The following is a 16,462-nucleotide window of genomic DNA, read 5'->3' as shown; positions in this document are numbered from 1 at the left end:
ACTTATTATTTTAGGTTTGAATCTTATCGTTATATCTAGGTTTGAATCTTATCGTTATATTAAGAAATTGACAGGAGCGCACAAGTAAAATATTTGTTATTTTTAACAAAATATTTCTGGAAACAAACTAATGCACTGTGCAAAATCAAATATCTTATTTTGTAGCTTCAAGCAACAATATTTACAATTTCAAATAAGATTTTCCTTTGTCACTATTTCAACAAAATAAATCGTTGCGTGAAACCAAAATTTAGTTATTTTTACAATATTTTTCTCTGCGTGTATGTACGAAATGTTGTTTTTTGTCGCATTAATGCCATACCATGTTCTAAAATGTAAAAGAACTCTCAAAGGATCGTTCGGAAATACACGGAACGACAGAAATTAGCTCTGTGCCTGACTCGTTTTACTGTTTTTGAATTTTTTTTAAAAACAAAATTGCCAAATAACTAACTCCACAAAATTCAAAATTTATTCTGCTGAAAAAAGCTTTTGTTTTCAGAGAATGTGATTAGTTGGCAAATATTCTGGACACAAACCATCGAACTTTCAATCCAACACGAAATTTTCATTACCAATTAACTTTGTGGTTGAAATCATAAAAATTTACACTGTCTAACTGTAACCATAACTGCTTAAAGACAGCACAAAGAAAGCAAAAATAAAATTGGTTCTATTAACAAGTTTATTAGTAAAAACTAACACAATTCATTAAAAATCTAAAACGTATTGAAGTTTTTCCACATATGTTATGATATATACATATTTAAATTTTTAAACCGATTTAAAAAATGTCGTAAACCCTTAGTGGAGTGTTTTTTTGTGCAGAATTTGTGCACAATTGAAATGAATGTAAATAACAATGTTTTTCGCGTGGCAGCCAGGTGAGTTTCGTGTGCTGCACAATCTTGAAGATGGCTCTGGCTTATTCAACAGAAAGCTGCCTGGAAACAAGAAGAAAGATAAGTTGTCTTCTGTTCACAACATAATTTTGTATCTATAAAATAAGGTCCATCACAGTTTGCGTAGAATACTCGTAGTGGTTACTTTTCTCTGTAGCTCCTTGTTGTTTTCGCTCGGGCTGCACCCTCCGATGTACTATTTGTGTTTGGTTTTTGCTTACGGAGTGCAAAAAGTTTTCAGTGAGAGAGTCACAATTGAATGAAGAAAATAGTGATTTTGAATAGTTACACTGATAGCAGACTGCCTGAGTTTCATTTTCGTTTATGTCTTTTCCGTAAATACAGCACGGGAAGTCGCTATTGTATTTATACCTGCCAAAATAGTACGGACAATCGCAAATGCGATTTTTTCTGGCAGTAATGTGCCATCTAGTGGCTAGTAGTCATTACAGTATGAACCATTTTTCGGTGACAGCTGCAAATGGCAGAATCTAATGCTTCCTTGTATAACCAAATAAAAATTCTTCTATTTCACCAGTAGAAATATATATATATATATATATATATATATATATATATATATATATATATATATATATATATATATATATATATATATATATATATATATATATATATATATATATATATATATATATATATATATATATATATATATATATATATATATATATATATATATATATATATATATATATATATATATATATATATATATATATATATATCAATAACGACTTTAGTCACATTCAACATTTTTAAATAGTTGTAATCACTAAAACTAATACAAAAATCAACAAATATTATAGCTAAAATCAACTAATAATATTAATTGAAATCAACAAAAATGTCTTCCAATTTCAGAACGCCTTCTGTTGTATTCAACCATTCATATTTGTTGAAAACAATATTTTATTTTGCTAAGTCAACTAAAAAATTAGTTGAATGAAAATGGAGTGTGTCTTAGCTAAGAAATAACAGCATGTTGAATTGGTAAATTTAACTAAAAATTTTTTTGTCATTTCAACTATAGTTCTAGCATTTTTAAAAGAATAAGAGTTAACAAATCCAAATTAGCAATATAAAGATTTTTTTTGTCCTAAAAAATAACTAACTAAAATCAGTAAATCAACTAATTTTTTCGCCAAAATGCTGATTTTGGTCTTTCTGTGTACTAATAGAATCCATCTCATTAGCTTTCTATGTAAGTTTCTTCAGTGTTAGGCGTATACAAATTGAAGTAGCATAACGTATCTTGTGCCCCACGATTCCTCTATAGGCCTCGAGCTCGCTTATCGAACAATTACTTCTTATGTAAGACACTGTTCAGTTGATTCGTTCATTTTCTTAATTTCACTGTATGAATATCAAACAACCTTTTGTAGAAGTAAACATTCCCAAGGTAACTGAATGATAATTCTCTTACCCTCAAACTATAATTTACCTACTGGAATAGAGTACTCGTCCGTCCTGATGAAGCCGAACGAACTTGTTCGGCGTAGTTATGGTATGCAGGTAGCTCTGCTTGCCGTTGTAGAAGTATGTATCCGGTTTCCAGATTCGACGCAACATCGAAATACTGAGTGCCAAAGTGTCCTGCGTTCCACTGAATGCCAGTCGCCGGTCGACCCAGGACTGTCGGAAGTAACAATCCATCGAGTAGGTCTGAGAATAGGAAAGATTAAGCAATCAATCTAATTATTGGGAATTTCATTAAATTCGTTTCGTTCACACATTTTCTCATATGTTCAGTTCAATTCGTCTGCGTCTCTTATCGTCAATTTTTTATACGAAGTTTCGTCAGTAAAAATTGAAAAGTTTGTAGTAATTCATTACTTTTACTAGCTTAAATTATATTTTTTATTTTGCATCAAATACATTACTTAAATCGTCTATGAAATAATTAGAAAAAAAAACTTTGTACTAAACACAGGCGCGTACCCAGAAAACAATTTGGAGGTGCTTTTCATAATGAAGGCTAAATCGGACATAGGAAAAAACCATCCATTAAAGCTGGGTTTTTACCCAACTCATCTCTAAGCGCAGTTACAAAGTCAATCCATGAATATATTAAGATATTTGAGGTGTCCGGATTAATCACGTGCCCGATTTAGCCCCTGTCTCCCCTAATAACGAAACATTGGTGTCGAAGGGCTTATTACATTTCATGCTCTGACGATACCTCGTTCAATGGCTGTAGTTTAAAAACCCGTGCACTGTATATCTCGATAGACAGGTTTATATATGTTCCTTCCCACGATAACATAGAGCAGGGATTTGATGGTTTTTAGTAGGTTCATGGTAATGGAGCCCTTTTCGAGATGGATCAAGTACAGTTGAATGCTTACTTACCTTATCTAACAGCTATAGTCATGGGCTGTCCTTTGCTGTATCAAGTATACGTCTCCACATAACTCGGTCTCTGGCTGCTCGTCGCCAGTAACTCAAGGCACGGATGTCTCGTAGATCGCCCTTCACTTGATTGATCAACCTTGCTCGCAGTGCTCCTTTTTTCTTGTCCCAACCGGATTTGATTCAAGAACCATTTTCACTGGACTGTCGCCCGATTTTAGCTATCCTAGCAGCTGTTGCAATGCATGGTTCATGCGCCGTCTCCGCGTTCCGTCTTACATCTGAACTCCGCCATAGATGGTTCGCAGCACCTTTGTTTCGGAAACATTAAGAGCGCGTTGGTCCTCCGCCAACATAGTCCTAGTCTCGTGGCCATAGAGAACAATCGGTTTAATGAGCGTTCTATAGATAATTAATTTCGTGCGGGGGCGTACTTTACTCGATCGAAGAGTTTTTCTGAGTCCAAAGTACGCTCGATTTTCTGCCAAAATACGCCATTAGCATTGTCAGTGATCACCAGCCAAAATACACGAACTTGTCAACCACCTTGATATCGTCACCGTCTATCAATATTACGCCTCCATAGTTGTTTTTCTTTAGAGCCTTTTGCTCTCATGTATTTGATTCGACTCCAGCCAGTTTTATAGCCATGTCGTCTGCAAAACCAAAAAACTGTACGGACTTTCGGAAGATCGTGCCACTCGTGTCGATCCTCGCTCTTCGAATCACACCTTCCAAGGCAACATTGAACAAGATACAAGAGAGTCCATCACCTTGCCGTAGCCCTCTCCGAGATTCGAAGGGACTCGAGAGCGTCCCAGATACTTGGACGTAGCACATCACTCTATCCATCGTTGCTTTGACCTATCGCGTCAGTTTATGCGGGAAATCGTATTCGGGCATGATCTGCCATAGCTGTTCTCGATCGATTGTGTCGTATGCCGCTTTGAAGTCAATGAATAGGTGATGCGTGGGTACGTTGCATTCACGACACTTCTGGAGTACTTATCTTATCGAGAATATGTGATCCGTAGTGGCGCGGGCTCCAGTAAATCCCGCTTGGTACGGCCCTACGAATTCCTTAGCTATTGGTGATAGACGACGGCAAAGGATTTGGGAGAGTACCTTGTAGGCGGCGTTCAGCAATGTGATTGCGCGGTAATTGCAACAGTCTAGCTTATCGCCCTTTTTGTAGACGGGACATACCATTCCATCCATCCATTCCTGCGGTAGAATCTCCTCCTCCCAAATCCTAGAAATCATCCAGTGCAGCGCTCTAGCCAGTGCCTCTCCTCCATGTTTGAGCAGCTCGCCTGGAACTGGTCATTGCCCGCGGCTTTGTTGTTCCTCAGCTTGCCGATCTCCTCATTATCTCCGACAGATCAGGGGCTGGGAATCTGTCGTCGGCTGAGCGTGCACCCAGATTGATTCCTGTACCGTTCTCTGTATCTTGTGCTTCGCCATTCAGATGCTCGTCATAGTACTGCTTCCACCATTCGATCCTCACGTTCGTTCGTGAGAAGGTTACCACTGGTATCTCTGCACATTTCGGCCTGTGGCGTGTAGCCTCTACGTGAGCGGTTCACCTTCTCATAGAACCTCCGCGGTACAGCTGTTCCATCGCTTCGCGATCTTGGTCTTCCTGGTGGCGCTTTGTCTTCATGAAAACCGTGTTCTGTCTGTTCCGCGCCTGTCTGTATCGTTCCTCGTTCGCTCTAGTGCGGTGTTGTAGCATCCTCGCCCTTGCTACATTCTTCTCTTCGACCTGCTGGCATTTGCCGCCAAAGCAGTCATTTCCTCCATTCGAGTTGATCATCCGTATCACCAATATCGAGTACGAAATGTTTCGCTTTTGTCTGGATAAGGTAACGTTGTACTGCTTTATATCGATTCAAACCCAAAAAAGTTTTGTAACTTTCAGTGCGAAAATATATTGTTGTCTGTAGTCTATTACTGATCAGCGTTTTGAGATCTGAGCGGAATGTCCATGGAAAGCCCTTGAGTTAAAAAAGCGGCATCTTTACCTTCTTCTCTAGTTTCTCTTCGACAGAAACTGGTAAACCAGCATATTGGTTGTTACCCAGCAAATGGTCGCTGTAACTGTAAATCGCTCTACTTAGGGTGCTTGACATCTTTTGAATACTACTCGGATCTATAGCACACTTTACCTGTCATTCAACTCATGAGAACGATTTTGGATATTTAGAAGTATGAAGAAAGCGTGTTAGTTTTATTCGTATTCACATCATCCGGTCTGACATTACACAGATTCTCGCATTGATGATCATAGTGAACAGCCAGCTGATTCTCGTAGGTAACCATCATTTTATATGAGTTTTGAATAAACATCAGACAAGAAAGTATAGAGTTCTAATCAAGAAAAATCGTGCACACTTCCATTGCGCCATCACAACGAATATCTTCGTACTGAGGTCTGTTTATTCGAATTGTTTTCTCGAGAGCTTCTAAACGAAGATCATGCTCACGGACTTCTATGGAACAATCCTCCATGTACACTTGAATGCAGTATTTCATGTTCTGGTATTATTCTTAGTGTTTTGCTGTTGTTTTTAACTATTGCATTTCTCTTTTCAAAGAATTTAACGTTTCTTACACTATGCGTTTTAGGGAGTCGAAGCGAATATACCTCCTAGAAATCAATGTGCATTTGTTACTTTAGAAATATTTATTTTTTTTTGAAAATTTAGAAAGGTATTTATTCGTGCTATCACCGATACTTTTTTTATCGTTAGATTTACTCGTGTCGATCGTCATACTGCTCAGATTCGTCAATTGTGTCTAGTGAGGTATAAAAGAGAACGGAGTTGCGATTATGATTCACTATTATAAAAAACCTGTTTGAATTCACCATGTGGTGTAATGATTCTCATTAACATTTTATTAGAAATCGATGCAAGTTTCGATGAAATTTTTGACAATTTATTTCCAGAGTCGGAACTCAGAGACCTTCACAGTCGTAAGAAAATTTTGCGGCTATCAAATAGCCAGGTTTGAAAGTTCAAATAGTTATAAAATCTACTTCTCGTTCTCGTTCTCCCGTATACGCTATACAAAATTGAACAAAGTACACTGTTCTTCTGTATCTGCGCGTACTGATGCATACAGGTTTTGCATCTTCATTCTGTATGACGGTATGAAAGTTTTGACACTGAATGAAATTGCACAGTATTTCTGAAGACAATGAGAGCTTTTATTTGAATCAAGAGCTGAGAAATCGTAGAAGGTTCTGGTTTTGAAATTTTTCTCACTATTATCGGTGCTTTCGAAACCGGAAATCGGGGACTAGTAGGCTTATATACCCTCAACTAAAAAAACCTGCCAACTAGATGAATTTATCAGTGAGTTTTATAAAATGTGCGCTTCGTTTCGGCATCACTTGTGAAACAATATTTATGGAAGTGAAATTTTTTCACTTATCGCGCTGTGAACCGGAAGTCGGATCTGGGTGGACTTCAAGAATATCAAGACCTTTTATTTGCCACTTAGTCTGTGGAAATCGGTTGAGAAATTCATTTCAGTAGCAGGCTATGGGACCATGAGATCTTTCGTTTGAATCTAAATTTCTGAAAATTCGGGCAGTCATCTCTGAGAAAAGTAAGTGACTATTTGTTTTTTCAAGTGGTATACACTGAGGTCTTTTCTTGTTACAATTGTTGTTCGTTGTACTTGAAAAATCTTTGAATTTCCTTCCTAGACTGAGCTGTACTCACGTATAGAGGCAACTAGCAATCGTAACTACCTCAACAGCTTCTCCAAGGTTTAAAAATCTTGAAGAAAATAGAAAAAATATTTTCGTACTTTCTATATCCTTCACGGTTCAATCAAGTACCTATTGATTATTTTCTGTCATATTGCTTTTCTCGGTACTCCGTTTATGTTTATCGATTATATTGAAAATGTGTGTTGGATATATTGTGAAAATTGAAACCATTCTCTAATGAACTCAAAGGATATTACGAGTTTTGACACCTTCGAAAATGAATTGTTCAAGCTTGAATTATACTTTCAAGTTCATATTTTCAGCTTGTTTTGATGATGCAGTTTACTTGCATTATACTTTCCTGAAAACTGTTGTGAAATATTCATTTATGTTCATAAATAAATATTGTGCAACATATTTATTTCAAGTTTTATGCCAATTGTAGTAGAGTTCGTCGATTGTAAGTCAAATATCAGTGGAATAGCATGTTATAATTCAATAGGACAAATATCTGTTTGCGCCTAAACAACGAATCTGATCATGGATAGTCGAAATTATGCAACGGTTCTCATTACATTCATCTCATTATAAAACTTCACGATTGATTACAAAATATTAAGTGCTTCCTCGTATAGAAGCATAAAGAATCACTAAAATATAATAATAAAGTTATGACCTCCTTCCTCGATCCTCTTGACAATGCGAGCCTGTTGAAAGTTTAGCAACAAAACCGCAATCAGAAGCTGGTTTTAGTATATTGAAAAAGGCAGGCTGGTTAGCAGTACTGTGGTAAAGACTTTCGAGTGGTGGTAACAATGGTATTTCGATACTTTTAATGTGGTTTCCCCGTTGTTCCGCTTGCTCGGGTGATAGAATTTCAACTGCGAGACTAACGTTGGTCAGTTTTATCGGTCATCAAGTGCGGTACTTTCATAATGGATATGAATCATTCGAGACGGAAATAATGTTTCAACATTTAAAAAAAATTGAGTGCTCAATCGATACTAAGCTGTATTAACGATAGATTTTATACCGACCGCAACTTCAACTAAATATCTTTTATCTTCGAATATTCACAAATTGTAAACGAACTTACCATATCAACTTCTGAGATAGGTCCCATACTTCGCACCATGATGTCAACTTCAATCACAGCAGGTGGTCCTGCTAACATCAAATCAACGAAGTTTAATTTATCGTGATAGTTGGAAAAGAAGAATTAGGTGTAATTGGAAATTTACGGATATCAATTGCGATAATTATAATTGTTGTTTGACAGAATTATTTTTACCATTATTAGCCTAGTTGACAAATAACTAGATACTACTCAGCAAACGAATCCATGAACTTACCGCCAAAATCCGGTCGTATACTATTATCATATCCTCGCAGAAGGTTGTCCAGCAGCTCGGAAATGTTACCATGATTGTTACGCTGCGTCAGTCGTATAGCACAATCCACCAAAATGAAGCTGGAGCCACCGGAACTGGTAGGTGGAGCAGTGACCCACAGAAACGACGTCCCTATTCCGAACACGGCACTGCTGAAGGAACTGAGGATGATTCGGTTGATGGCAATGAATAAATTTGCTTTCATTAAGCCGCTCGTCATCGGCGTGGTCGTCCTGAACGATAATGGAGGTAGTGCCGGCGTCGAAGTGGCCATATTCACTACTTTGCACGATGGAATAGTGCTTTCCCCTTGCAATAAATGAGGGAGATTTTGCACTTTTTCCAGATTGGTTTTTGTGGTGGCGGACGGTCAAGGTGGTGCTGATTCGCGGTCAAGAACGCCACAAGGCCACTTGAGGAAATTGTAATTGATGCTAATGAAACAAATTTATCTTTATCCGGCTGTTGAATAAGAAAAAACGAGGAGTACTTCTGAAAATAGGAAATCGCATTATTTTAACTATTGTATGTTTTCATCGAACTATGATAATATAATAATGTTACGATTTGAGTCTTCTATCATGACTTTGCTGTCTTGTTAGTTACATGATTTTTTTTTAAATAACTATGTATTGGAATATGAGTTAAAATTAAATTATTACGATTTAAATGGAGGGTTCAGCCACAAGAGTTTTCACTTTTCAGCCCTATTATATACATGATTCGGTTATTACCATGAAGACTTCATTTACTTCCGCAATTCTGTTATTTTTGTGTAGGAAAATTTGTAAACCTACTTGTATTGTGTTATGGGGAATAGGAATTTATATACTGACTTACTAACTAATACAGAGAGTGAATCGATTCCATTGAAGATTGCATCTATCTATGGTTCTATATTTGTGAGTCTGTGTAACTCATTTGTACTAAATCAGGGAGGACGCTTTAAAATCATTTTCAGAATTTTATTCTGAATCCTTTGAGGCGTTTTCTTCCCGGTTGGACAACAACTTGACCAAATTGGTACTGCAGAAAGCATGGCTGGTCTGTTTATAAATTAATAATTTGTTCTTTAGACAGAGCTTAGAATTTCTGTTTATAAGAGGATATAAACATTTAATATTATTATATTATATTTTTATTAAGGATTCATTCAATGTGATCCTTGAAAGTGAGTTTTTTGTCACACGTTAAACCTAAGTATTTTGCTTGATCAGACCATGTCAATTCCAAACCATTCAATTTTATAGTTTGATTATTGTTTGGTTTAAGAATAGAAGCTCTTGGCTTATGAGGAAAGATAATTAATTGCGGTTTCGCTTAAAATATTTAAGCTTCTTTATAGGCGACTGAAGATCACTCTTAGATTTCTACCTGTGGCTTAGTTAGTTACATGATTTCATTATTACCGCAGTTCCGTGACTTTTTTTTACTCAACAGTGTACACGTACTTATCATGTAGTTCTTCATCATAAGTACGTGTAATTTTTTTGGTGCAACACGTTGCGGTTAAGAAATAACCTACTTATCATATGAATCACAAATCGTGAAAATTGAGGATTCTAAGTAAATCATGTCAAAATTTGCTTTTAAGGTCTGAGGACAGAGGGTCGCGTGTTGAGTTTTAAATCGACCACGTGGCTCGCTCAATTCCCTTTGCGTATTTCTCTTGTACTCTCTCGTATATGAGCAAACTGTACCGGGTTAACAGCACACATTTTATTATTTTGATGACAAGTTTTATCACATAAATCTATCGTATGGGTTGGACATTACATGGATTCCAATGAACAATGAAAAAATATTCAACTTTCACATATATTGAATGCGAAACAAAAAATGTGTTTATATACAATGAAACGTCTGTGTGTTTGGCAGCCTTGTCGAGCCAATCTTATTTCTCTCTCCTTTTTCAGAATGCTATCAGGAAACCAAAGCGAAAAAAATGGCGGATGCTTTGAAACTGACTTTATTTCACAGAAAGATACTAGACTTTATTATTTTTACGTTTCGTCTTTGACTCATCAGTGCAGAGCAGTTCAAATTGAACTGCTTAGTGCTAAACTCGGCAGTTCAATTTGAACCGCTAAGCAGACGTGAAGTTTCTGCTATTTACAGAACACTTTTGTTTTTGTCTTTTCTGACGTGCCGAACGAAAACGTGTTTTCGACTATTTCTGGCCGATGCAGGTTTGGTCATTTAGGGGTTAGTCAAATTTTCCAAAAATGACCAAACCTGCATCGGCAAGTAATAGTCGAAAACACGTCGTTCGGCACTCAGAAAAGACATTGCACTCCGTTGCAAAACAAAAAGTGTTCTGTAAATAGCAGAAACTTTACGTCTGCTTAGCGGTTCAAATTGAACTGCCGAGTTTAGCACTAAGCAGTTCAATTTGAACTGCTCTGCACTGATGAGTCAAAGACGAAACGTAAAAATAATAAAAACGGTTATGTGCCCTACCACAAAATTTGGCTAACCCCTACAAGACTTTATTTTTATCGCGATAACATATATGTTTTTATGTACTAATCGCATCTAAACTAAATTATCTAGACTTTTTCACGGTATATTTATGATACAAGCCTTCAAAGCCGAGATATTCGATGAACAAGTAGTGGTATGCATTTCCGAGCGTTCCAATTTTCAGCAGTTCTTCAGTCAAAAAAAAATACCACACGACCGCTAAACTCAATGAATCTTTCTGAAAATTTCACAGAATATTCTCAACTAAATTTCGAAGACATTGTCAGGTGGGTTTTTCTATACTCTGCACCGTTCCACCGTGTATAACAACCATTTGACATAAATCTTTCTGCTGGAATTCAGAAAAAAATCATCTCTCATTCTCTAAAGCGGCAGTGCACAAACTGTTTCCGCCTCAAGAAGAGTACCCGTGCAAAATTTGAACTCAATCAAAGATGATTAAGAAGTGCCATCCGGTGGTCAAAGTTCGAAGACCTTAATTTTGGAATATGACCACAGAAAGATAACGCAAATAATGTTTCCAAAATCAAATTTTGTTTTCATGCCAGATGTCTTAGAAATGCATGAAGTTTTTGTTGATAACCATTTTTTTTCAGAGAAAATCGTCTCTCTGAGACTGGGAAGATGTTCAATCTTGAAAAATCACCGCAGAATGTATGTGAATCTTATTTTTTTTCATTCCAGATGTTGTAGAAATACATGAAACGTTGAGAGCTGGTGTTATGGTCTATGCCACCAGGACAGGAAAACAATTCCTATTAATTACAAAATTATCTAGGCTGCTCGGTTAACTTTGATAATTTCTTCAATTTCTTTGAATGAATCAAACAATCAAAACCACGAAAACAACATAACATTATTTGATATACTATAAAAAAAGGACACAGTGTAAAGAAGAATGTATGTATTGTAATGCTTTGACTGTGACTTTCCGAAGAGTATAACATGTAAATTTCATTGAGTGAATCAATGAGAAAGTCATGATAGCAACAGTAGGTGGGATATTGCTTTACCATAATTCTCAAAATCTCTTGAGACTACTTCATTCACTTATATAATAGGTCTCATCTCTACTTATCTCCTCTAAAGAGTTTAAGCCGTTATTCTCTCAGAGCATTGAAAACTTGCTGAATATGCTAAATATAACGATTATCCCTTCACCCTACATACCTTCAGAAAATTATTGGATGTGATTTCCGGATGGAGTAGCACTAGGTATTATTCTTCCTAGCTTGCTTTACTCGGTCGTCACTAGGTTACAAGCTGTGTTGAAAAACACATTGGTTTCCGATCGCTTTTCTGAGTTGGTTGGTGATTTTCCTGGCGGACCACCAAAAACCAGTGCACAATGAAGGACTGCCGTTATTTTTTCTCCAGGACCCACTCGATCAGAGACGGTTGTCATGTAAGGCAGTACTTTGGATCATTACATCTGTTTGTTAACCCGGAAGCGGTGTGTTGATGACTGAGGAACAATTTTCACTCTTGCATCCATAGTCCTTAGGCCAGCAAAACCGATTAGTTGGTGCTCTGGATCCCTTAGCCGATTACCGTTTCGGTTCTGTGAAGAGAAAGATAGAAACAAATAGTGGGGAATATTGTGAAAAGAGTGTTTATTCGAGTTACAAAGCGGATAAGCTCCCAGTAACTAGTGTTTGCTTTTTTCAAAAAGTTACGATTTTGCGAGTTATTATCTCTTCGGTTTAGCAGTTTTCACTAAAGATGCATATGACCGATAGTGCATGGTCTTCAGTATGGCAAACAATTATTTGTGTGCGTATGGAGGAATCTTTTCAATTTAAGACTAATTTAAAAAAAAATTCTAATCCTAATGGTGTGATAATGCTTTTCTATTGTCATTTAAACAATCTAATTATAACATGTTTTATTAGGATAATTTCTACTTTTGGCTGATTTTTGACAAACATTTTGGCTGATGTTTTCCGCCGCTTGTTCTTTCCTGAAAAAAATCCAAGCTCTTAGAAACTCATGTCTAAAAATTATTTTCAAGAACCCCCTGTTCTCGAACTCATTATTATAATTTGATAATAACCATAGTATTACACAAATGGTATACTTCTATAATATTCAAACATTGTTGTTTGATTATAATAATCTGCATAACCCCACAACTTATCACATTATACAGTTTTCAACTCTTTCGCATTTCAAACAACACGGCGTAGTAACAATTTGTTTCGTATTCGGATACTTTTTGTTGGTCTTACAAAATATCCACTTCCTTCTGATATAAAAGGTGATTTTTTTTAGGTTAGGATTTTCATGCATTAGTATTTGCTCAGATTTTTTGAGGTTATGATTTTCATGCATTATTATTTGCTCAGTATGCTCTGACATTTCATCATGAATAGACTTACTAACGAGCAACGCTTGCAAATCATTGAATTTTATTACCAAAATCAGTGTTCGGTTCGAAATGTGTTTCGCGCTTTACGCCCGATTTATGGTCTACATAATCGACCAAGTGAGCAAACAATTAATGCGATTGTGACCAAGTTTCGCACTCAGTTTACTTTATTGGACATTAAACCAACCACACGAATGCGTACAATGCGTACAGAAGAGAATATTGCGTCTGTTTCTGAGAGTGTTGCTGAAGACCGTGAAATGTCTATTCGTCGCCGTTCGCAGCAATTGGGTTTTTGTTATTCGACCACATGGAAGATTTTACGCAAAGATCTTGGTGTAAAACCGTATAAAATACAGCTCCTGCAAGAACTGAAGCCGAACGATCTGCCACAACGTCGAATTTTCAGTGAATGGGCCCTAGAAAAGTTGGCAGAAAATCCGCTTTTTTATCGACAAATTTTGTTCAGCGATGAGGCTCATTTCTGGTTGAATGGCTACGTAAATAAGCAAAATTGCCGCATTTGGAGTGAAGAGCAACCAGAAGCCGTTCAAGAACTGCCCATGCATCCCGAAAAATGCACTGTTTGGTGTGGTTTGTACGCTGGTGGAATCATTGGACCGTATTTTTTCAAAGATGCTGTTGGACGCAACGTTACAGTGAATGGCGATCGCTATCGTTCGATGCTAACAAACTTTTTGTTGCCAAAAATGGAAGAACTGAACTTGGTTGACATGTGGTTTCAACAAGATGGCGCTACATGCCACACAGCTCGCGATTCTATGGCCATTTTGAGGGAAAACTTCGGAGAACAATTCATCTCAAGAAATGGACCGGTAAGTTGGCCACCAAGATCATGCGATTTGACGCCTTTAGACTATTTTTTGTGGGGCTACGTCAAGTCTAAAGTCTACAGAAATAAGCCAGTAACTATTCCAGCTTTGGAAGACAACATTTCCGAAGAAATTCGGGCTATTCTGGCCGAAATGCTCGAAAAAGTTGCCCAAAATTGGACTTTCCGAATGGACCACCTAAGACGCAGCCGCGGTCAACATTTAAATGAAATTATCTTCAAAAAGTAAATGTCATGTACCAATCTAACGTTTAAAATAAAGAACCGATGAGATTTTGCAAATTTTATGCGTTTTATTGTTTAAAAAAGTTCTCAAGCTCTTAAAAAATCACCCTGTATAAATAATGAGTAATCGCGACCAGATCATAGACTGAACGAGATGTTCAATTAATATTTTTTAATTAATGTATATTTATCGGTTTAATCGTCAACAGTATTTCATTTTTGAAAATTAATTTCTTTTTTTTATAAAATAGTATAGTGTATTGATAATGGATCCATTAAAAGGAAATCTGTTCCACTAAAACTCCGCTCCACTGTAAGTAATGAATTGCACATCAAAGCATGCATAAATAGAATATTAGCGGATTTTGTATTAAATTATTATTGTTTTTGCTTGATAGAACCGAAACTGACCCAGAGTAGTTTCATCAAACAAACACTTTTCACGAAACTTTGCTGATTTCGCACTTAGCAACGGGGGTTTGAGCAAACCTGATATAAAAACCAGGTTCGAAACTGCACCTTGCACCGAAGCGAAGTATGCAACTTTATGCTGCTGATTTTTACAAAATTTATAGAAAAAGATATGCCCAATACCATAAATAAAATCTAAGTGGAACTCGATTGAACTTTGTTTAGGCCTTTTCAAAGTTAGTTTCAGTTAATGAATTATGGCAATCCCCTTAAAATTAGTTTTCTAATTTTAACTTGTTTCGAGTAATCTTTTTATGCAGATTTTGTTTGGAATAATTGTAGAAAATATAAAATCCCATAATTTTGTAGAAGGTAATGCATAGGTTTATTCTTTTCTGGAAAAGTTACACATCATTTTACCTTTTTTACCTAGGAAACCTTGTACCGAAGCAAAATATGCAACTTAATGCAGCAAACTTTAACAATACTTATAGGAAAAAATATTCCTAATCAAATTTATTTTCCAAAGAGAATATCTTGATTACTATTCGTGTGACTCATTTTCACGATGGCCCTGCTGAAACAATGAATGGTTAAGACACGAAGGGTGTCTGCTATTTCTGTAACTCACTTTTGCAGTGCGCGTCGCACGATCAACATCTCGTCTTAAAAATCGCTTCACGATAACTCAATTTATTTACACATTTAAACATGGAATCTCTTCGTGAAGGTTTGTACTTTTACAATACTTTATCATATTTTGTTTAGAAAAAACATTTTTTAAATACAGCGAATATATCTCAAAAAATATTTTTTTTACATTATTTATATCTTCAGCAAAAATACTTCAAATGTTTTTTTCTTCGAAACGAGATAAAAAAATTTGTTTGTGAAAAAAATATTATTTTTATTCGAAATTGGTACTACCCCCTTAACAAAAATTGAGGTGCTACGTTCAATAGAAGCGTTATATAATCTTGTAAAACTTCTTCGAAGACACGTTAGCTCTTAAAAATGGGTGAAAGTCAGTACAGACTTTTGACCGTCCTTTTCCAGTTTTGGACCACTGTGCGTCGCTCTGAACGATGGTTTGAAATTGTATACACATTTCATCTGCAAAACGTGCAGCCATCAATAAGTGCTTTCGTTCGAATCTAAGTTTGTGAAAATTGATTATAACGGTGATTGTCAAACTTGTCCCTACAACCAACCAACGCAAGACAACACATGGTAAGGCCTGAGACATTTCGCCGTGGGAGAGTTTTGAAAACAATGGGTTACACCATCTAAAAAAAACGTGCTTAATCCACCTAGCAGTGAGATGATACCTTTTTTATCAATTAGCATGTGTGTTTTCGCGTGAATATTCTTCGTTGTGTTTAGTTTTCATGAAATTCGGCGGTAATCGTTTTAAATGCATTGTAAATTTTGCAACTGCAAGATGAATCGAAGATAGAAATTGTGCGAAATAGTTTTGAGTTCAACTTTGAAGATTTTTTGGTATCGTCTTCTTCTATGGCGGTTTGAATTTTACAAACTCATTACCCTGTAATTTCAAAATTGGAAATCGGAATCGGATAAAATTCACCAATTTTGTGTGGGGTTAAGCTTATTTTAATTTAAATTTTTGTTTATTAAATTCGTTTTGGCCTTCTTTAAGCTTCTCTATTCCCGATACTTTCGGAAACGAAATTCGGAAATCGGTGTAACCAATCAAATTCGCCTAATGGATTG

The 16,462-nt window shown here is 36.2% G+C and overlaps 1 protein-coding gene across 6 annotated transcripts in view; it reads right to left on the bottom strand.

The window, feature by feature from the left end:
• Window positions 1-16,462, bottom strand: part of LOC131434721 (gamma-aminobutyric acid receptor alpha-like) — a 117,745-nt gene that overhangs the window by 37,706 nt on the left and 63,577 nt on the right. For 2 of the 6 annotated variants that reach the window (XM_058601766.1, XM_058601767.1), the window contains exons 2-5: window positions 12,042-12,432; window positions 8,349-8,879; window positions 8,093-8,163; window positions 2,368-2,588 (exon numbers count right to left, since the gene is read on the bottom strand). In XM_058601766.1, the coding sequence (XP_058457749.1) occupies window positions 2,368-2,588; window positions 8,093-8,163; window positions 8,349-8,661 (605 nt within the window). In that variant the 5' untranslated portion in view covers window positions 8,662-8,879; window positions 12,042-12,432. Of the gene's footprint in view, window positions 1-2,367; window positions 2,589-8,092; window positions 8,164-8,348; window positions 8,880-12,041; window positions 12,433-16,462 lie in introns of those variants that run through there. The other 4 variants (XM_058601769.1, XM_058601768.1, XM_058601770.1 and 1 more) reach the window with 4 other exon arrangements.

Source organism: Malaya genurostris, chromosome 3 (assembly GCF_030247185.1).
Source record: "Malaya genurostris strain Urasoe2022 chromosome 3, Malgen_1.1, whole genome shotgun sequence".
NCBI classification, from domain to species: Eukaryota; Metazoa; Arthropoda; class Insecta; order Diptera; family Culicidae; genus Malaya; species Malaya genurostris.
This window is presented reverse-complemented; position numbering and strand designations above follow the sequence as displayed.